Source organism: Microcaecilia unicolor, chromosome 3 (assembly GCF_901765095.1).
Source record: "Microcaecilia unicolor chromosome 3, aMicUni1.1, whole genome shotgun sequence".
NCBI lineage: Eukaryota > Metazoa > Chordata > Amphibia > Gymnophiona > Siphonopidae > Microcaecilia > Microcaecilia unicolor.
In genome coordinates, this window is record NC_044033.1 from 364,298,164 (window position 1) to 364,322,228 (window position 24,065).

At 38.8% G+C, this 24,065-nt stretch overlaps 1 protein-coding gene across 1 annotated transcript in view; it reads right to left on the reverse strand.

Annotated features, from left to right (window-relative positions):
- Nucleotides 1–24,065, reverse strand: part of FAM184A (family with sequence similarity 184 member A) — a 306,691-nt gene that overhangs the window by 207,048 nt on the left and 75,578 nt on the right. The window contains exons 5-6 of the mRNA XM_030198559.1: nt 9,948–10,134; nt 416–546 (exon numbers count right to left, since the gene is read on the reverse strand). Of these exons, the coding sequence (XP_030054419.1) occupies nt 416–546; nt 9,948–10,134 (318 nt within the window). The remainder of the gene's footprint in view (nt 1–415; nt 547–9,947; nt 10,135–24,065) is intronic.

A 24,065-nucleotide genomic window follows, 5' to 3' on the forward strand; every position in this document is an offset into this window, starting at 1 on the left:
CTTCCACATCATAAAATAAGTCTGGATGACTGACAGGGAATCTCATGTTGGTGAACTTTGGCAAGGAGTGGAGTTTTCATAAAGGGTAAGGCTTAAATTGTGCTGGGACAAAATGTGTAGCTGAGGACAGAGGGTTATGCTGTGGCTGGAAGTGAATGGCACTAACAAAATGCCAGGTACTGAGTCCCCACCCCTCCCAATTCACTTTAAATCTATACAACTGGGCAACAATGTACAATTTTTCCTTGCTGTGGCAATGCAGTTACATTTTACAGGATTTATTCAACTGCAGTACTTGCGTACAACAATTTAGTAAATCCCATGAAAAACAACTTGTGGTTAATACAGATCAAGAATATGTTAGTTTACTGTGGGTTATGTATATGACAGCTCATCTGGCATGTTAGATTCTTGCCTCTTGGTTGGATGCAGTCAGCTTTGCTGTCAGTTCTTCTTTCATGTTTTCCAATTGCTGTTGAAGCTGATTCTTATTCTCCTCAAGTTGCTGCTTTTCCTTTTCAAATTGCTGCTGCAACTCCTGTGGGAAAAAAAAAATATCTGAATATTATGTGCAGAACTATATAACAGCAACATTTCACATTTATTACTGTTTAAAGAAGGCAACATCACTACATCGTTTTGCTAAATATATATAATCTTTCACCTGCAATAGAAGGAGATGCATTCAATTATCAGCTGAAGCAGATATGTGCTAGCAGGGCCTAATGAAAATTAAATCTCCAGCCAGCAACACTTCCGCTTTCATAGCAATCTTCTCTCTATGCTGGATGCCTGTTTATGACAATGAAGTTCAATTTCTCTATGCAATACTAACTATTCAGTGTTTTTCTTCCTTCTTCCTGCTATATTTATCATTTGCATTTATTTGACATCCTACCAGAATCAGCTGTTCAGAGTGACTTACACATCATTGAACATAAACCCACAGTAAGATACAATTAAAAATAAAGAACAAGTACACTAGCCATGATCTCTTTCTATTCTACTTAAATTGGAACTCTTTTTCCAATAGAAATACAGTGGACCATTTTTGGAAAGTGAGGGAGGAGGGAGCTTTTTTTTCTCTGGAATTCCTAGTCTGATACAGCCATTTTTTGAACTTGCCTCTTTTTAATTTTTTTCCCTCACACACCAAGTTTCATCCCAATCCATTCATTTTCTTGGTACAGAAATTGGAATTCCTTCTCTCACACAGATGCGCTGTGCCATTTTTCCCAGGGGAAGGAGCTTATTTCTCTAGAACCTCTGATCCAATTTGGTGCATTTTCAAAAAGGTGTTTTAATCTTTTTTTTCCCCCTCATAACAAGTTTCATCCTACACCATTACATTTTCAGAGTTAATTTGCCCCCAGACAAACAGACAGATATTCTTAGAACCCTTTTGTATAATTATTTCCCATCTTCCGTTGAACTGGAAAAAAATAAAAACAGAAAATACTTGGTAGGGTCTGCACACAGGGGCCCACTGTGATATGCTGCAGATGTTAGCTTCTTTGAGAACTTTTATAGTGGCTAAACCTTTAAATAAAATAAGAAACTCTTCAACCATGCTGTGTACTTACAATTATCTAATTTAATGTAAAACATATTTTTGATTTGCAGTATGTCAAATAAAATTGGAATTGAACAGTAGTCCTTCCTAAACTGAATGGCTCCAAATGCAGATCTGTCCTACTCCCAGTTCCAATTGAAATTTGTACAGTTTACCTTTTGGTAATGGTTGGATTTCTTCCTGTGGAAATCCCATGTCTGTTCTGGCTTCAGGCAGGGTGGGGTTCAAATCTGTACTCAGATAAGCCTTTTGTAGGCAAACATCTTTCTCTTTTTGGCTGAAACTCTGTAGCAGTTCAGCTCTGCTTTTTCATTTGAAAATCTTCCCACTTGTTGGAGTTCCTCTGAATCAGGGGTTAAATCCTGTGGATTGCTGCCGCCCAGCTCCAATCACTTTCCAGTCTCTTCATTGGTTCCTTCTCAACTCCTGCTTTTTACTTCCAACTCTCAACTGTCAACATCTCAATTACATCAGAAAGACCACCAGGGTTCAAAGCAGCCCATGTAAGTTAGCCTTGTCAATGCTGGGAGGAGCTGATTGAGTCCAGAAATGCCCAATGAGTTCCACTGGCCTAATTTAAAGGAATCCACACCAGATTTTCTCTTTAGTTTTCTGCTGGCTCTGCTAGAGTTCCAAAACAAGCAGTACTGTTTACTCTGACCAAGGTAAGGATTAATACTCGGTTCTTTGTAAGCTCAAAGGGATTGGAACCTATTTATTGTGAAGACCTCTCACATCTGTAAAATTCTTTTCTCAAGATTTCATCCAAGTCATCATATTTTGACAGTGCTACACATCCACTAGACTACAACAGATTCTATAAATTATGCTGTTTTATCAAAATCTATTTTACCAGAAGAGAGCTAGCATTACATTATGCAATAACCCTGACTGAAAATTTGTAAAAAAAAAAAAAAAAATCATGAGGGGGTGGGGGAGAGAACAAAGTGAGTAGTATACCTCAATTGCATTCATCAACTATTAATTATCTTTGATTTTGACAGGTGGCCACACCTACTTCCAGTCATGTCAGCCAATCAGATGTGAGGATCTGTCCAGGCTACTCTGCCTAAGCCCCTCCCACTCACCAAAGTCCCACCCCTTTGATGACCACTGGATATGTCACAACCCTGCCCATATCCCACTGTTAAAGGTCTCCACAGCAAGCGCATACCAAGCTACCAATTGCTGGGTAAAACATGTAAAAATGGTTCTGTGGCGTATGTGTCCTTCAACAAACGATAAATCTGTACGTGGTTCATTGTTTTACATGTAGTCAAACAGGACGTTCCTTTGCTAATCTATTATATTGTCAAACACCTCGAAGATGATCAAGTTTGCAGTACGAGGAAAAGCATTCGCAAAGCAGATTTCTGCACGCAGATTACCAGTTTTCATCAAGTAGTAGTGATCTGTGCATTCCTGTTTGGGTGACAGATCAAAAGACAGCAAAGTGTAACCTCTGTAAAACTCCATAAGATTGATCAATGCACCATCTTTCATTTGCTTACCGGTCACTTGTACCAGCTGTCTGTATTCTCTCACAGAGTGACCGTGTTCAAAGTCTGTTGAAGAGGTTTTCCCGGCACTTATACGTTGTCCACATACATAGTGACAAAGTTGATACTGTAATGTTGAAAATTAAAGGGGTTTTTACTGTAGAACCTGCTGTAAGCGTCGTTGTCCACAAACCCCAGGACGATGAGATTGGGCAACTGTCCCAGAAAGAGGTTTGCCTGGTTGGTAACACGAGCACCGGCAGGTACGCTAAACACCTTCAGCCCCATGCAATCCACGGCATGCTTTTCCTCGTACTGCAAACTTGATCATCTTCGAGGTGTTTGACTTCAACAGCGCTTCAGCTTACTCCCGGTGACACTTTTACTCTCTTTACGAACAATGATGCTGACAGGATCTGTATTTTGAAGTGTTCATCGGATCCCCGCTCATTAAACAGAAGGAATCTTTACTTCTTGTCAGCTTTATCTTAACATCTACTTCAATGGCAAAAGGTTTTGTTGGAAAAACAGATTGCTGTATAAATGACCCAACAATTCTACCTTCTGGCTAGTGGATGTAAAGTGAGCCCTTTAGTTGAAACCAGTGTTGTAACCACCAGGGTCTGTCAACGCATGGCTCCTGGCTTAGTCTTTATAAAACAGACCACTCGTAAACTGCATTTTGAGGGTTCCTTCACTGTAATTGAGAAGCAGTTCTATGAGGGCTCTTTGAGGGTAGAAGTTGTTGGTCTGACTCTGTCTCTGATCATAACGTCCAGCTGGCTGAAGAGGGAGGCTATCGGATCATTTACTAGCATCACTTTGGCCACCTATGTGATGTCTGTTCCATCTTCATGATCTTACATGTCAAAAACAACAGCGTATTGTTCAAATCCAAATAATTTTTCCCATGACCAGCCAAGTGGCATGGTTTCTGATAAGGCCAGTAAAGGTGGTATTTCCACATAAATGCTTTTTTCGAAACTGGTTTGTGTGGGTGACAACTGAAAGAGGTCCAATTCTGATTTAACATATTCTTCCAAGCCATTGTGCACAAAAGCCATGATTTTTTTCTCAATATATATCTTCCGGCTCTGTAGCATCGACTGTCTTCTTAGCTTTGCATTTAGGCTTCTCAGACACGACATAGTTGGGTTTCATTTTTTAAGGCGTTTGGGCACTCCTTCTAAAAGCATCTGCCTGCCTCTTTCAAGGGCTTTTTGAACGAACTGTATTCCCAATCCGGTCTGCTCTGCATTGTTATTCATGTTATTCAGAATGGCCATGGTGATGTGATGCATCGCATCTTTGGCTATGTTTTAGGCTGTGCTTTTACATGTAGTTTAACAATCTCAATATGCCTTCTCTGCAACAATAGTGCATTTCTAAAGAGACTACAAAACACACTGCTGATCCCTGTTGAGACGGGATTACACATCCTCAATTACATCTTTGTGATGGATCTTTACCGTGAGAATGAGTGGAAGATTCAAGGGGCTGAGCTGCCTCTCCAAGTTCATAGGGTGTTTTATTGACAAATGGTTCAAGGACTACACTTTCATAGCTCATAATCTGAAAGGGTTCAATGGCTATACCGTCGTCAGTCAGCTGATACATGAAAAGATGGGTGTGGGTTTGCTAGCGCAGGGCGGTACGCTTTTACAAATCAGGATTGAAGCGCTAGGCATTTGCTTTACAGATTCTCGAGATTTTCTGCCCATGAAATGTAGCAAGCTCCCACAAGCCTTGAGGTTTGAAAGCAGCAAAGGGTACTGTCCTCACTTTTTTAACACCATGGAAAATCAAAGCTATGTGAGGGGCCTGAAGAAAAATACTATGGTGTTCAGAGCATGATGTCTGATGAGAAAGAGTCTTTCACTCGATGGTACAGCAAGAACAAGCATACAACATTTGATTTACAAAAAGAACTTGCATTCTACTGCAAGCAGGATGTGTTCATTTTGCAACAGGCCTGTGTCCTGTACAGAAAGGAAATTATGAAAATGACAGAGAGGGCTGTGAAAGTAAGGCAGAAGTAGAAGAAATACTAGGAAGTATGCCAACAACCCTAAAGAACTGATAGATCTGTTTCAAAACATCACACTCACTTCCGTGTGTAAGGCTGTGTTCAGGTTTATATGTTTAAAATCAAGAACCATAGCTCTGCCGTCAGCCAATGATTGTCATCGGCAGACAAAGAGATATTCAATCACCAGTATCCATTGGTTGATGTACATCAAGGACAAAGAACATACACATAACAGGCATGATCTAAAGGACAGCAAAATGCAGGTGGGTGACTACTTTCTCGACAGTTATGCAGTCGTTAACGGTGAGCACACAGCCTTTGAATTTAATGGGTGCCTTTACCACAGCTGTATGATCACTCAATGAAATTACATGGAAATACTTTTTAAACAAATAGGAGGAAATACTTTTCACTCAAAAAACAGTTAAGCTCTGGTACTTGCTGCTGGAGGATGTGGTAACAGCGGTTAGCGTATCTGGGTTTAAAAAAGGTTTGGACACATTCCTGGAGGAAAGGTCCATAGTCTGTTATTGAGATGGACATGGGGGGAAAGCCACTACTTGCTCTGGGATTGGTAGTGTGCAATATTGCTACTAATTGGGTTTCTGCCAGATATTTGTGAACTGGATTGGCCTCTGTTGGAAGCAGAATACTGAGCAAATGGACAATTGGTCTAACCAAGTATGGCTATTCTTATGATTCTAAAAGACCAAAGAGCAAAACAAAAAGTACCAGGAGCCTTCAAAAAAGGGGGAATAAACCTTTAATCATGTGTTTTGAAGAACAAATCTTTGAATGGACCCAATATATAAAAAAACGAAGGTCAGAGGGGGAGTGTGAAAAATCTATAAAATGTTGAACAAGAGGTGCCGCGAGATTGCCCCGTTTGATGTATACTCCTGTGTTCAATGATACGTGTCTTGATCTTCCTTGTGGTCTTGCCTACATACAACAATGAGCAGGGATATGAGATGACATAAACAACTTGTGCTGTGTTGCAGTCGGTATTGTTGCGTAGTGGGTAAACCTTGCCAGTCCGTGGGTGTTCGAAGGTATTAATGTCCAATGATAATGAACAGACAGAACAGTGACCACATGGATGATGTCCTGTAGATACATTTTATAGATTTTTCACACTTCCCCTCTGACCTTTCGGTTTTTTATATATCAGGTTGTACAAACATCATGGCAGGGTGGCAACCTTCATCTTTTATTACTACAGAAGAACAGAGACGATTTCGAAATGGATACGGTCACCCCAGCAGGTCTTAACATTGAAATTGATCTGTTTTTTGATCCATCCATGATTTTGTCTTTTGCTTTTTTACTTTGCAGTTATGTTTACCTCTTTTATATCAGACTATTGTATCACGTGATTATATTTTAAACTTATATTTTAAAATTTTTAATATGTTTTGAAAAATTGTTTTATGTACATGTATGGTTTATTGTATTATTGATATTTTTATGCTGTTTAAACCAATATGGGTGTATTATACTTTTCTAGCATGCTCATATGCGTATATACATGTCCCACATTATATATCGTAAACTTAAAGGTACATCTACCAAGCAGTTCATATGTTTTTCCCATTTATTCAAGACATTTTATTAAACTTAATATTTTAATATTAATATTAATATATGCCTTCACAATAGAACACAGTAAAACATTTTTATTACTGTATTCTCCGCATCATTGATTTTTTGCCTGTCTCATCATGTCGAGTATGTAAACTATGAACAATCTTTTAAGAATTTTTTTTTCAAAAATAGATGTCATTTATATGCAAATTATGTAATTATCTTCAGTTTTAGTCATCATGTCAAGAATATAAACCAAACATTTCTTTAAGGGTTTTTTTTTATAAAAAAAGAAACGTTTTCATTACATTAAAACTATGTAGCCTATTTATTATTTTTTCTATATTTTAAAAATATTTTTTATTTTCGTTTTTTATTTTTTTATTGTCAATATTATTGTTATCCTTTGCTGTGGTCAATATATTTGTAGCACCTACCGATCATGATTTACTTTAAAAATTATATACATGTAAAACAAGGAGTGGTCAGTATGTGTATATATTGTAGCATAATTCATACATATACGTGAGGATATGTCACTGCACTCGCTCATCTATTACAATTTTCATTGCATATTTTACTTTTCATTTTTTTCATTGGTTACTGATAAGTGACATATCACATCTCGAACATATAAAATGGATACTCATTATTCAATAATGTAGAGGACGTTGTATTTTTTTCAAACAAATGTCACCGTTGACGTCACATTGGCACACATATTTATACTGGTGCCGGCACCATTCACTCTGTTTACTTCACTGATTTCGTGACTAAAGGAGTTTGTTTATGAAGAGTTCTCTCTTTGCTTGATGTTATGCGAAGGTAAGAACTTTTCTGTATAAATCCCATGCATTTCACTATAATACCTTATTTAGACAGGATGCGGTCGTCTATGCAATCAAGTGGCAAACGCTGACACTCATTCTGTTCCCTTTATTGATTTTGTGATTAAAGGAGTTTCTTTGTTTATGAGAGTATCTCTCTGCTCAATCATGCGTGAAGGCTAACCCAAAGAATTATTCTTATTTAGTCATTCCGGTTGTATTTAAAAGTATTTCATTAGGACAGAATGTTGTCCGTCCATTTAATCAAGTGTAGACGCTGACACAGACAGCTTTTCCCGCCATTTCTCTATACATTACTAGTGAATGTCCATTTGAATAGTATTATCTGCTTGAATATTATCATATATTTATGGATCTCAGTATATTCTGATCGTGTCCATTACCTATATCACCAACAGTTGTTGAATATGGAAAATCTCTCTAAATATTGATGTGACCCTAACTGTCCACAGTTCTAGCATCTATATGCTATGTATCTCTCTGCTTGATCTTATGCGAAGGTAAGCACTTTTTGTATAAATCCTGTGCACCTCAACTCTAAGTACCTCATTTAGTCAGAATGCGGTCCATCTATGCAATCAGGTGCAAACGCCGACACTCAGTCAGTTCACTTTATTGATTTTGTTATTTAAGGAGCGTGTTTGTTTATAAGAGTATCTCTCTGCATAATCATGTGCAAAGTTTAATCCAAAGATTTATTTAGTCATTTCGGTTGTATTCACAAATGCCGTCCGTCCATACAATCACGTGCAAACGCCGATATAAACAGTTTTTCCGCCATTTTCAATACATCACTAGTGAATGTAACTTAGGCACCAGCAATAATGCCTGCTGAAAGCTGATGTAAATGCTGGCGCTGACTGAGTCTATCTGCCCATGCTATCCTGGGATTCTATATAGCGCACCTAGAGATCCACTCCGAAATCCAAGCAGTTTCTATAACAATATGCGTAACTTAACAGCTTAAACAAGCTAATGAGCGCTGATAACAGCACTTAAGCAATAATGAGCACTAATTGGCACTGATTAGAATTAGGTGCACAACTCGCTAAATGTATTCTGTAATAAAGTGTGCTGAACTTTTAATGCACACAGGCAAAAAGGGGCATGGCTATAGGCAGGGAAATGGGTGTTTTGTGGGCGTTCCAAAGTTTACATGCATACTTATAGAATATGGCCCAGTGCACCTAAATCTAAGTGCTGGATTTTAAGCTATGTTTTCGTTGGTGTAAATGGATGCACATAGTTTTACGCACTAAAATATCAACTAAGCATGTTCTATCGGCGCCAATTACAGAATATGCTTAGTCGGTACTGAGTTCAATTCCAATTTTTTAGGCACAGTAGAATTTGGGCGCTAAGGGCTAGATTCTACATGGCGCCTGAAAAATCCACATAGAAAAAAATTATGTCTAGGAGTATTTTCTAAAGTTACACCTAAATTTTATAGAATAGACTTAAATTCTGCACAGTATACAGAATACGCCAAGAATACGCCAGAATGCCTAATTAGGTGCAGATCGGGTGTATTCTATAATAATGCACATAGATTTTAGAAACACCCATACCCAGCCCATGGCCACGCCCCCATTTCAACTATGTGACTTAGAATTTAGGCACACCACACTATAGAATACACTTAGTGCGTAAATCTTAATTAATGCCAATTAGTGCTAATTGCTTAACATCCAATTAACAGCACTGGTTAGTTCGTTTTCCAATTAAGTTATGCGCATTATAGAATACACTTTGGTTTCCGTGCAGATTTTCAGGCACCATATACAGAATCCAGGGGTAAGTTTACAGAATAACAACTAAGTACAGCTATGCGCATAACTGAAAATTAGTGCCAATTAGCACCACTTAACTCCAATTATCAGCAATTAGTTAGCGACAATTAGGGCCTAATTTGCCAATTAAGTTAAACATACAACTGCCAGTATTCTATAGCCTATGTGTGCAATTTTGCATGCTAAGCAAGGAAATGTGCACACAAGATTATAGAATTATTTATTAAAAGAATACACATCGTATATCAAAATACAATGTATGCAAAATATCTCCCCAGCTGGCTCACTTGAAGGATATTTTTTTCTTTTACAATGTGCCCAACACTGAAGGAGCTGGCACTTCCGATGTAGTTTATGGTTTAATTATTTGATATACCACCTATAAAGAAATGTTATCTACGCAGTGTCATCATCAAAATTTTAAGATTAGTTGTTTATATAAGGCCCTTTTGAAAATTATGTTTTAAACCTAACAAGCTACACATACAGCAAACTCAGTTTGGAAAACAGAATTACAGAGCAGAGAAACCCCTCTATAATTCTATACCTTTGGTTTTAACTGAACTACTCTCCCCATGGTTTCAAGGTCCTATGTCTTATCACTTACACTTTACCTGGTGCAGTTTTTTCTTTTCTTATTAGCAGTGCTGTGAGCAGTTTCAAGTGCTGTTTGATGTTTCCATGATAGTTCTTCCAGTACTTTTGTATGAGCTTCATTTAGTTGTTGGGTCTCCAATTCAAATTTGTTTCGCAGGTTGACCATCTCTTTTTCATAGCAATCACGCTGGCTCTCCTTTGATTCATTTATCTTCTGTAAAATCACAAAGACAAGGCTATTATGCAATTCCCAAATATCTTTATTTATCCATATGAGAATAAAAAGTGTAGCAGAGCAAATTTTGCAGTTTTTTTCAAAGTATACAGCCTTAAATACCATTTCACAGCACAGAGCAGACCAGTAGATGTAGAAAAAGTGAAATTTATTCAAAACAAAGCACCCGACGTAGCCACATTTCTCCTTAACAGGCTGTGTCAGGTGTAGGACTTTTAATTTGAACATACCATGGTAAAACAAACAGTCTGTTAGTATAAACAATAATAGGCAATCACTAATTAAATGAATAACAGATTAAACATATTACTTAAAATTACTAAGAATAAAATACATTACTTAAAATAACACTATATATATATACATACATACATACATACATGACTGGTGTAAAAATACAAAAATAAAAGACACTATTTAAAAGCACAAAAACATATGTGACATAAAAATGAAAATGACGTAAATCTTCATATATTTGTGCGAGGGGTCCCAGAAAGCAGCAGAATTAACAGACTACATATCATGCTTAAAAGATAGTTCAACAATCCAAGCAGGCAAAGATAGCACTCAGAGTAGCACATACCTAAAGGGGGATTATTATCACAACTTTCCCCAAAAGCCAAAATCAAATCTCAACCTGAAGGATTTGTTAAAAAAAAGCAGCAAAGTCACTGCATCAGCATACTCAAAATACACTTCAATAAAAGACTATTGTGAGCCTAGAGGGTATAGTTATAAGACTCAGTTACTCACAAACTCAGTACTTTACAGGCGAGGGAGCAGCACTTCTCCTTACCAGCAGTATTTAAGAATTTTGTCATGCTGATTTCTGAACAAGCTTTACTGCCTAAAAGGGAGGTCAAAGGTTATGAATTGTATTCGATCCAAAATATTTTAAAACACTCCTAAAGTTCTGGAAAATTCTTGAAAACAGAGAAAAACAGCAAAATAAAAGCAAGTAAGTCATTCAGGAGAGAACATTATATCTATGCCAGAGCCGGTGGTTGGGAGGCGGGGCTAGTGCTGGGCAGACTTATACGGTCTGTGCCCTGAAGAGCACAGGTACAAATCAAAGTAGGGTATACACAAAAGTAGCACACATGAGTTGTCTTGTTGGGCAGACTGGATGGACCGTGCAGGTCTTTTTCTGCCGTCATCTACTATGTTACTATGTAAAACGTCATCAATTTAAACCCGTTTTTAATCAAAACAGCAGCGATTTTTTAATGGAGGAATTCTACAGAGAAGAGCTTAAAATAAGATAGTACAGGCTCTGCCTACCTAGAATCACTATTTGTATTTTTTAAAAAACCATCATCAAAGTTGATTCAAAAATGTTTTAAAAAGTTGTATTTTTTATGGGTTCCAGCAGCCATATTTTTTGTGTTCCAATGATGATGAAGACATCATCAGGAGCACAAGTCATAAACAGTAGCATGGAACTAATGGTGAATAATGTGAAATGTGGTAAAAATCATCAAAACTTAAAACTGGCTTATAAAATGGACAAAACTAGGTGACCTTATGGAATAGTAAAAAGCTGAACAATCGTATAAATAAATCAAACAGCGACTGCCACCTATAGAAAACTGCACAATATATATACACCTAAAAAATAGAATATGTGCAATAAGAGCAAAAATTAATCCAGACATTCAATAATTAAGATTAACTGACAAATTCATCTGTACAGTAATGTAAATTAACCATATGGTCATCTCAGAGCATGCAGTGTCCGAGTGTTTTACAAAAATACAGAGAGATCCGATTCCAAATTCAAACCATATGGAGTTACAGTATTATATTTAAAGATAAATCTTTGTTCCTCTCATAGCAATAATTTGTTAACATCTCCACCTCTCCAGTGCATCTGACTTTATGTAATACCAGAAAACGTAATTCGTCAAAATCATGTTGGTGGGACACCATGGGGGCTCAATTTCAAAGCACTTAGTAACAAAGTTCCATAGTAACCAATGGAACTTTGTAAGTCTAAATGCTTTGAAAATATGCTTCCAGCATGATAATATGCAGTCTGTTAATTCTGCTGCTTTCTGGGACCCCTCTCACAAATATTTGTTGATTACATCATTTTCATTTTTATGTCACATATGTTTCTGTGTCTTTAAATAGTGTCTTATTTTTGTAATTCTACACAGCTATGTTTTTTGTCAAGTAGTGCATTTATTCTTTGTAATTTTAAGTAATGTTTCATCTTTTATTCATTTGATTGCCTATTATTTATTTATTACTAACAAAACTGTTTTTACCAAATTAACAGCCCTACCCCTGACGCAGCCGCAAGTGAAAAGCAAAAAATCTAAATTCATTAATTTTAGGGACCCCTTTACTGAAGTGTACCTAAACAATCAAACATATACATTGCGAGTGACCGTACTCACCCGCAAATGCACATTAGAGACTTTCCCTCTCTGTCCCGCCCCCGCGTCAATACGTGATGACGGGGGCGGGACAGAGAGGGAAACCGTAAAGGAGAGGGAGGGAACCGCCGAGGTCGCTACCGCTCCCCCCCAAACCGGAGTCACCGCCGCCGCCGACCCCCCGGCCCTCTCTTCGCAATTCAATTTACGCGCCGAAAACGCAGCAGGCAGATCAGCTGAGCTGCCATCGGCCTTCCTTCCCTACCACTGTCCCGCCCTCGCCGACGTACATCACACGAGGGCGGGACACAGGCAGAGAAGGAAGGCCGACGGCAGCTCAGCTGATCTGCCTGCTGCGGTTTCGGCGCTGTCTGTTGAATTGTGAAGAGAGGGCCCGGGCCGGCGACTCTGGGGGGGGGGGGGGGGGTGGGAACGGTAGCGGCAGCAACCTGGCGAACAGGGTAGCTGGAAATCTCGCCCGTTTTAACGGGCATAACGGCTAGTTAAAATATAAATTAGCATGTGCTATTACTGCAATGATAGTTAGCTTGTAATCTGCACATAACTACATGCTGTGTTAGGGGGTCAGAACTGGGTAGGTTACAGGTAGAAAATGGGTGTGGAATGCACGCTTTATTTATTGGGATTTATTAACCACCTTTATGAAGAGATTTGCCCAAGGTGGTGTACAGCAGGTACAGTTTAACATAAAACTTACAATTCTGTTAAAGTACTAATAGTAAAATAACCAAAAATTAACAAAAATACAACAAATGAGGTAAACTTGAAAAAAGTAGATAGCACATGGCATTTAGCATGTGTGCACTTACCGTCTCAACAGGCAGTGTTAAGTGTCTCCATGCTAATTTGCAATAGTCTTAATGTTGACGTAAACACTTTTCAGTGCAGTAACTGTAGAGGACATGCTGGACACGCCCAACAGTTACAACATAGCCTTTACATTTACATGTTAATATTTGCAGTTGAAGTGCAGTGAGTGATGCCTTTATTTGCACTTGTGTCACCTCTATTAATTAGAGTTCAAAGCAACTTACAAGTAAAAAAAAAAAGCAATTTGCAAATTACAAGTAAAATCACAAAAAACAAATCACTTACTCCGCATCCCATTATAAACAAAATTTTCATCTTCAGCACATTGAAGGAAGGAGTAGTGTGATCCGCAGAGCTCTTCCATAAAAAAAAACAGCAGGACAAGGAGTATAATAGAAACAATCTTTATTGTTCAGGACTGACTTAGCACTATATTTTTGGCAAAAAGCCTACTTCAGGGGACTGTGCTCGAAATCACTAAAGGATATATAACACAATGTAATCACTGGAAAGCAATCTTTGAAAAAGACGTGATCCAGGAGTAGGGTTCAGCGTATGAATGCAGTACTGTGTCAGGTCCTAAAGAATAAAGACTGTTTCTATTATACTCCTCGTACTGCTGTTTTTTTTAAAGGAAGAGTTCTGCTGATCACACTATTCCTTCCTTCGGTATTCATTGACGTAGTGGTACATGGTCCTCCGCTTCTGCGGTGCTCCTTCATCTTCAGTATATTATCACACCTGTTCTCTTCCAAATCATATTCTTTCCCATTCTCATCTTCATATCGAATTCTTAAAACATTAGAAAACCCAAGGTAGCATTCATCTGATCACTACACAGAAATGAAACGCACTATCTGGTTAATCACATTACCAAAACTGCAGCACTTGTACTTGAATCTCAATCAATTGCAGGAAGCAATTCAATATCTTCAAACAATGTACCACTACAGTCCTCACAGTATCAGGCACATCTCTTTCAATCCTTTGCATTACAACAACTGCCTGAAATAGAGCCCATGGATGCTTCTGCCCTAGCCCAGATTTCTTAAATCAGAAGGAGGCTGAAGAGGGGATAAGGTATATGTTACATATTCCCTTGACAAAGCTGAAGTATGCGAAACAGGCTCCTGTCAAGATCATGACTATACCTGGGACCAAACAGATAAGTGACAAAGATGTGTTTCTAAACTATGTTCTACGAATGTACAGCTGCAGGCAGTTGTTGTAAGGCAAAGGATTGAAAGAGATGTGCCTGATACTGTGAGGACTGTGCTGCAGTTTGGTAATGTGATTAACCAGATAGTGCGTTCACGAATGACCAGTAGAGAAAAATAAAATTAAAAAAGTGATCGATTGAGACACGAAAGATAGAGAGACACATATGATTGAAGGTATAGCACTGGACATTATTTGTTTGATGATTGTACACTACGGGAGGCTGGGGGCAGTCGATGATTATAAATAGTGACGAAATATAGGCTCACCAGTTTGGTGGTAAAAACTGCCTAAGTGACTGTATGAGATGACCCCTTCACATACTAACAGCACTTAGTATTATATGTTCCACCATTAGCGGGTTGTGTATTTCTAGGATAAGCAGCATAAAATGTATTGTACTGCTTTGGGATCTTGCCAGGTACTTGTAACCTGGATTGGCCACTGTTGGAAACAGGATACTGGGCTTGATGATCCTCTGTCCCAGCATGGCAATACTTATGTATTTATGACTAAGATGGTTCTCAGGTGGTCTTTTTTTTATTGGGGATCACGTTTGTTTCCCTTTCTCCAATGTATCTACTTGGCTTTGGCGAGGTGGTCTCCTGGCTCTAGAGTGTCTCCTAGCACCCTTGCACATGTGTAGTATATATATATTTTTTGTTACATTTGTACCCCGCGCTTTCCCACTCATGGCAGGCTCAATGCGGCTTACGTGGGGCAATGAAGGGTTAAGTGACTTGCCCAGAGTCACAAGGAGCTGCCTGTGTCTGAAGTGGGAATTGAACTCAGTTCTTCAGTTCCCCAGGACCAAAGTCCACCACCTGTATAGAAAAAGAATGGAAAACTACAGGAGGCTTGTAAAAAGGCTGAGAGGAAGACCTTGCAAAGGAATGTGCACATGATCAGTGGAAAGCTGAATTGTGCAAACACAGGAAAGAACAAGCCTCACCTGACATATGAGATTAGGAACAGATAATGTCTGACAAAAGAAATGCTGACTTGTGGTTAGAAGAAAAAGCAAGGAAAAAGATCAGATGTGAGCAGGGTGTACAAAGTTTAAGTAAAGAACAGCCAAAATATTCTGTATATAAGTAAAGACAGAAAATTGTTAGCAAGCAACTGCATCTCTGTACCTGATGAGATTGGTCTCATATGTCTTGCTTCCTATGTAATGTTCTTACATAGCCCTGTCATGGCATTGGCAGTTGATTAAAAAATTATAATAAAATTATCTTACTATATGTACTACATCATTTTCTGCATTATTGGCAAGGAAATTTAACAATTGGCGTCCCTGGGTGGGCAAGATAAACTGCATGTCTGACAGACTAAATTGATAACCAGTATAGTTATTGATACCGAAGGACGACCATCTGATCGTTGATCTTATGATACTGGCCAGCTCGTGAGAAGCGTTCAGCGTTCATCGGGAAGTGAAGGACCAGAAGGGTCATTGATATTGAGTTGTGAGTACTAGTACACGGTTTTAAAACTGTCAAATTTATTTTTTCTCTTGTATCTGTTGTGCACTTTTTGTCTCTTTTTTCTTTTTTTTGCTCTTCTTTTTTGCTTTGGTTATTTTTGTTTCGCAAAATATTGTTATTTCACAATGGCTAATGTAAATATTGATGATGTGATATCAGAGATGTTTGATATTAAATATACACTTTATGTAGATAGCACACGCATGTGTACCCCGTTACAACACGTACAGGAAGCTTTTCCGTTTGATAAGAAACAGCTTGCAAATTTACATAGTACATAAGTACATAAGTAGTGCCATACTGGGAAAGACCAAAGGTCCATCTAGCCCAGCATCCTGTCACCGACAGTGGCCAATCCAGGTCAAGGGCACCTGGCACGCTCCCCAAACGTAAAAACATTCCAGACAAGTTATACCTAAAAATGCGGAATTTTTCCAAGTCCATTAATAGCGGTCTATGGACTTGTCCTTTAGGAATCTATCTAACCCCTTTTAAACTCCGTCAAGCTAACCGCCCGTACCACGTTCTCCGGCAATGAATTCCAGAGTCTAATTACACGTTGGGTGAAGAAAAATTTTCTCCGATTCGTTTTAAATTTACCACACTGTAGCTTCAACTCATGCCCTCTAGTCCTAGTATTTTTGGATAGCGTGAACAGTCGCTTCACATCCACCCGATCCATTCCACTCATTATTTTATACACTTCTATCATATCTCCCCTCAGCCGTCTCTTCTCCAAGCGAAAAGCCCTAGCCTTCTCAGCCTCTCTTCATAGGAAAGTCGTCCCATCCCCACTATCATTTTCGTCGCCCTTCGCTGTACCTTTTCCAATTCTACTATATCTTTTTTGAGATACGGAGACCAGTACTGAACACAATACTCCAGGTGCGGTCGCACCATGGAGCGATACAACGGCATTATAACATCCGCACACCTGGACTCCATACCCTTCCTAATAACACCCAACATTCTATTCGCTTTCCTAGCCGCAGCAGCACACTGAGCAGAAGGTTTCAGCGTATCATCGACGACGACACCCAGATCCCTTTCTTGATCCGTAACTCCTAACGCGGAACCTTGCAAGACGTAGCTATAATTCGGGTTCCTCTTACCCACATGCATCACTTTGCACTTGTCAACATTGAACTTCATCTGCCACTTGCACGCCCAATCTCCCAGTCTCGCAAGGTCCTCCTGTAATCGTTCACATTCCTCCTGCGACTTGACGACCCTGAATAATTTTGTGTCATCGGCGAATTTAATTACCTCACTAGTTATTCCCATCTCTAGGTCATTTATAAATACATTAAAAAGCAACGGACCCAGCACAGGCCCCTGCGGGACCCCACTAACTACCCTCCTCCACTGAGAATACTGTCCACGCAATCCTACTCTCTGCTTCCTATCTTTCAACCAGTTCTTAATCCATAATAATACCCTACCTCCGATTCCATGACTCTGCAATTTCTTCAGGAGTCTTTCGTGCGGCACTTTGTCAAACGCCTTCTGAAAATCCAGATATACAATATCAACCGGCTCCCCATTGTCCACATGTTTGCTTTCCCCCTCAAAAAAATGCATTAGATTGGTGAGGCAAGACTTCCCTTCACTAAATCCGTGCTGACTTTGTCTCATCAGTCCATGTTTTTGTATATGCTCTGCAATTTTATTCTTAATAATAGCCTCCACCATCTTGCCCGGCACCGACGTCAGACTCACCGGTCTATAATTTCCCGGATCTCCTCTGGAACCCTTCTTAAAAATCGGAGTAACATTGGCTACCCTCCAGTCTTCCGGTACTACACTCAATTTTAGGACAGATTGCATATTTCTAACAGTAGCTCCGCAAGTTCATTTTTTAGTTCTATTAATACTCTGGGATGAATACCATCAGGTCCCGGTGATTTACTACTCTTCAGCTTGCTGAACTGACCCATTACATCCTCCAAGGTTACAGAGAATTCGTTTAGTTTCTCCGACTCCCCCGCTTCAATATTCTTTCCGGCACCGGTGTCCCCCCCAAATCCTCCTCGGTGAAGACCGAAGCAAAGAATTCATTTAATTTCTCCGCTACGGCTTTGTCCTCCCTGATCGCCCCTTTAACACCATTTTCGTCCAGTGGCCCAACCGACTCTTTGGCCGGTTTCCTGCTTTAATGTATCTAAAAAAATTTTACTATGTATTTTTGCTTCCAACGCTAATTTCTTCTCAAAGTCCTTTTTTGCCCTCCTTATCTCCGCTTTGCATTTGGCTTGGCATTCCTATGATCTATCCTGTTACTTTCAGTTGGTTCTCTTCTCCACTTTCTGAAGGATTGTTTTTTGGCTCTAATGGGTTAAATACGCTCAAAAGGATTCCTTTTTGGGCTGGCCCCAGAATGGATCATTTGAACGTCATGCTTTATTGCAATTACTGAAGTATATACAAAATAACAAAAAAGGAAAATCATTGATTAAGCATTTGTACTGTTGGAATTTATTTTCGGTTATTACCGATATGTGGCATCACGATAAGAAAGAATGCACAGAAAAGGCTATGAAACCACAGAGAGAACAGGAAAAGAAGCAGGAGATTGCAGGTTCACTAACCTCAACTGCACCTCCGCCGTATGAAAATAATAATCATACTTCAGGGACAGTTACGACTTCACTATATCCCTTACAATCACTAAAAGAATTAGAAGCAGCAGCAGAAGAGGAAGGTGATGAAGTAGCTGTAGGATATAAGGGGTGGAAGACAGGAGTAAAAAAGTCAGAATCTAAACCAAGTAAAGATAAGGAAAAACTAGATAAAAGACCTAAAAAGCCAATAGACTGTTCCCCCGTTAAGGAGACAGGCGAAAATGTATTAGAAGATATAGACACATTACCAGGAGATGAGGCTGATATTCAAATTAAGGGTTCCTTTACTATGAAAGGTAACATAAAGGTTATGGAAAAAAAGAATAAAGACGAGATAAGTGATGATGGAAGTTCACAGGGAGCATGTGGAGGTGTTAAAACAGGAAAACAGAAGGATGTACCTAGTGGAGAAAAGGTAGAGAAATGGAATTCGGATAAAAGTATGTTTATAGAAGCCATATTAGGATCTATGGCATCAGGAAGTGTGACAGAATATGGTTATGGTTTTTGGAATGAATTGGTAGGGTCGTTTCTGACAGCCAAAGTTCCCTTACCATGCCATATTAAGGGCCCGGCTGAGTTACAAGATTTGAATAAACTAGAGAATGCAATTGTTAGAAAGGGAAAAGATTGGGAAAATCATGAAAGACTAATAAGAGGAATAAAAATATGGCGAGAGACTGCACAAAGATTCCTTGAGAAAGAAAAAGAGGAAGGAGAAACAGATATACAAACTGTTTGCCCTATATTTACACGAACAGATGCAATAGGGAATGCTACACGGGTTTACAAACCATATAACCCTATAGATATTAGCACTATGACAAATAAACTTCCGAATATACAGAAGGGTGCCCGAATTTGGCTGGAGCAAATGGATACCTTAACTGCAGGAACTCAGTTAGCTGTGGGGATTTTAAAGCATTCTGCACAGCAGCAGGAGTGAGCTTGGCACAGTTAGCATTACAAAGTCAAAATCCAGCCCTACTCATGCATACACAGGATGGAGTTATGTTCTCAGGACAGGCACGTAGGGAATTAAGTGCAGCATTACAGGTTATGTTTCCAACTGAAGTAGATTTCTCCGCAATAACAACATCTAAATGGGATGGTAAGAGTGATTTCACAGGACATTTGACCAAATGTATGCAGATATATAAGGCACAGACAGGGGAAGATGCGGACGTGGCTCCGGCATCCGCTATATTTTTGCATTTGTTTTTTGCTACTTTACCTATGAATATGAGAAAAAACCTTGACAATGTAGTAGCATTAGCTACAAAACCATGGCCAGAAATACGAGCTACTTTAATTCATTTTAGTAATATTCATATGAAAGTGCTCGAGACAACAGTAAAAGATCATCATAAGTTGTCAGAAAATTAATGACAATGCAAATAAAGGAGCTTGAGGATAAAAAAGAAAAAGCATTTGCGAAAGCACAAAAGGCAATTTATTATATGACCCCTCAATACCCCAACATGCCGCAACAGATGCCGTATCAGCCATACCAATCACAATATCAGCAGGGATACATGCCTAGAGGCAGAGGAATGAATAGGGGACGAGGAAGAGGACGAGGTTTAAGTCAGCCCTCACCAAATAGGCGTGCAAATCTACAATGCTGGGCTTGTCAAAACATGGGACATTATTCAAATGAGTGTCCTATGAGAGTAGGGCAGATGATGCCTGCATATAATCCAGGACCCCAAAATCAAGGGCTAGTCCCTCAGATGCAGATGATAGGACAAGTAGTGGGACCTGTGGGGGGTAACAATAACCCATCAGTGCCAGTAGCCCAGAACCAACAAGTACAAATACCAGCACAACCACAAATACAACAACAATTCCCGGTGTGGGACAATGAACAAGATGAAACAAATAATTGTTACTGACTAACTGCAGGGGGGAATGACGATTTTTCTTTTTCTTTAAATAATGATGAACCCTTTTTAATATTGAATATAGGTCCTGAAAAGATACCAGTATCCTTTTTGATTGATACAGGAGCAACTAAATCAGTGCTTTTAAAAAAAGTAAAAGGGATAATGATGAGTACAGAAGTAAATACTTTAATAGGATTTGAAGGAAAGAAACAAGATAAAAAAGTTACAATGCCTACAGAAGTAACATTGAATATTCAAAATGACCAGTGTAGGAATGTTAGTCGTTCAGCGACAGTTCAATTTGTGTTATCTGAAAATTGCCCAGTAAATTTATGTGGTAGGGATTTGCTTACACAATTAGGCCTCACGCTCAAATTCCCAATTGAAAAACAGAGTTTGTTGATTTCGCTGGTACAAGATATAGTATGTAAGGAGGAAACAGATGATGAAGAACAAATGTTAAAAGAATTGCCAGAAGAAATATGGAGTACAGATGCTGATCCCTATGGAAAAGCAAAAATGACTCCACATGTTATTAAATTATTGAAGGAGGGAGAAGGTCCAAAGTTAGATCCATATCCAATTAGGCCAGCACTTTTAGAAAAAACAATGCAACACATTAATAAATTGTTACAATATGGTATAATTGAGCCATCTGTTTCTCCATATAATACTCCACTATTTCCTGTGCCCAAGCCTAACGGAGATGTAAGAGTAGTCCATGATTTACGTGGACTAAATGAATTAGTTAAAGCCCAGTATCCCATATGTCCAAATCCACAGACCTTACTTCAAAGTCAGCCTATTCATAATTTTAATTCTGTAATTGATCTATCTAATGCTTTTTTCGCTATTCCCCTCGCTGAAGAGTCAAGAGATTTAACATCATTCATAGTTGAGAATAAACCATATAGATGGACACGAATGCCACAAGGGTATACGGAAAGCCCATCTGTATTTTTTAAGCAAATAATGAAAGATCTGATTGATTTTCGAAACTACTTACCTGAGAATATTTCTCTTTTTGTTTATGTTGATGATATTTTACTATCAGCACCGACTAAAGAGGAGTGTCTGCACTGGACTGAGAAATTGTTTCAACAACTGCTTCAAGCAGGATACAAATGTAATAGGAACAAATGTGTTATAGCACGAACACAAGTGACATTTTTAGGACAGACAGTGTCAGGAACCTCCAAAATAGTAACAAGGGAGGTGTTGCAGGAAATTTTGAAATCACCAATACCACAAACCTTAACTCAGCTTAGGGGATTGTTGGGATCTTTTAATTACTGTAGACAATGGATTCCAAATTATTCACAGATTGTAGCACCACTTTATCGACATTTAAGGGTACCGGCTGGTACTGCCTTAAAAGCTGCTATACAATTGACAGAATCTGACATCAGTATTATTAAAATAATAGTACAACACTTATCACAGTATAATCCTCTAAGTACGGTAGACCCACACAAGAAGGTTCACATTTGGGTTAAAGATATGGGAACCTCATGGGCAGCAATGGTGAATCAAGAACCGGAATTCGTGAAACCTGTTTCCTTCCTTTCAGGTACCTTTAGTGCTGTAGAAAAAGGTTTGCCCGAAATACCAAGACAACTAGTAGCACTAGTGGCTGCAATAGAAAAATGGAGAGCTGTTATGCCATACAGCCCCATTATCCTGCATACTAATCATACTATACACCATATGTTGTCACAAAGTCAAGCAGCTCTTACTAGTACCCGATATGGGAAATATCAAGCAGTTTTAATAGGTCAGGATATAGATACCAAACCCATGACTAAAGAACAGAACAAACAAATGGATGTGGTTTTCCAGATGGAAATTGAAGTAGAGAAACAGATAGAAAAATTACTTGATATACCTTCTTTGCAGTTACTAACATTTTCTCCACTACCCAAGGAAGAAGGAGATCATTGGTTTACCGATGCAGCTCAGACAGGCAGTAAAACATCGTTTGCAGCATTAAAAACTATTTTATATGCGGTAGACATAAAAGTTGAGAAAAAGGTTCAATACCAAGCACCAGAAGGTACTTCTGCCCAAGAAGCAGAACTGATGGGAGTGTGTGTGGCTCTAAAAGAAACAGAAAAGACAAGGTCCTGTACTATTTATACAGATAGTGCATATGTAGTGAGCTCATTGCAATATCATTTACTAAAATGGAAAAGACGGGGATTTCTAACGGCAAATGGAAAACCCCTACAACATAGTCAAACTTGGCAACAAGTTTTACAAATATTAAGTGAACGAGAGGGTTATGGTACAAGGACTGCAATAGTGTGGGTGGCTGCACATACAGGTCAGGATACTATGGAAGCTAGAGGTAATGAGTTGGCAGATAAAGCAGCTAAAGAGGTATTACAAAACAAAATCTTAATACAAACACGTTCACGGGAACATATGAGGTGTGATACTCCCTACCCTCCAGATCCAGGTCAAATAAGAGTTAAACCTACAGAACAAGAGAGAATACAATGGGAAAACTTGGAATGCAAAATGGATACAGGAAAAACAAAATGGGTACATCCAAATGGGAAAATTTGCATGACTACATCTGAGCTAATAATTGGCATGTTACATTGCATTTATCTGCGTCAGACATGAGCAAGGCTATGGAAGCCATATTTTGGCATCCAAGAATACTTGCTTATGCCACACGCATTGTATTAAATTGTATGGTTTGTTCTAAAAATATAGTACATCGAGGACCAGTGATTTCTTCCGGATCCATTCCAATTCCCTCAGGACCAGGTGTAGAATGGCATCTGGATTTTACAGATATGGTAATACCAGTAAAAGGTAAAAGGTATCTTTTAGTCTGGGTGGATGCTTTCACTAAATGGATAGAAGCATTTCCTTGTACAAAGGAAACAGCACAAGTGGTGATAGATACGTTTCTACACCATATTTTGCCAGCACATGGATGCCCAAAGAAATTGGTCACAGATAATGGAAGTCATTTTGTGAATGCCTTAGTAAAGGATATGACAAGACTCTGTGGAATATTACACCGACAAGTAGCAGTTTATAGGCCAACCTCTAATGGACAAGTAGAAAGATACAATGGCATCATCAAAACTAAATTACGTGTGCTACTAAAAGCACTGAATAAAGCAAATGAGAAAACTTATACGTGGTTGGATGTGTTACCACTGGCTGTATTACAAATAAGAAGCCATCCTAGTTCTCGTTTGCAAATTTCACCTTTTCAGTTGCATACAGGAAGAGATCCCAGAGGGATACCTGTAAAAGAAGTAGATCAATCAACTGAAGGTGCAACAGACTATTGGAAACAGATAAATCCAATAATTAATTTGACCAGAGATATGGCAATAAAGGACTCAAAGCAGATACCTAACATGACTTTTTGTTCTCACTTTCAATAGGCCAAAAGGTGTTAAGAAAGAACTTCACACACAAAACTTGGAAAGACTCGATCTACGTTGGACCATTTGAGATTAA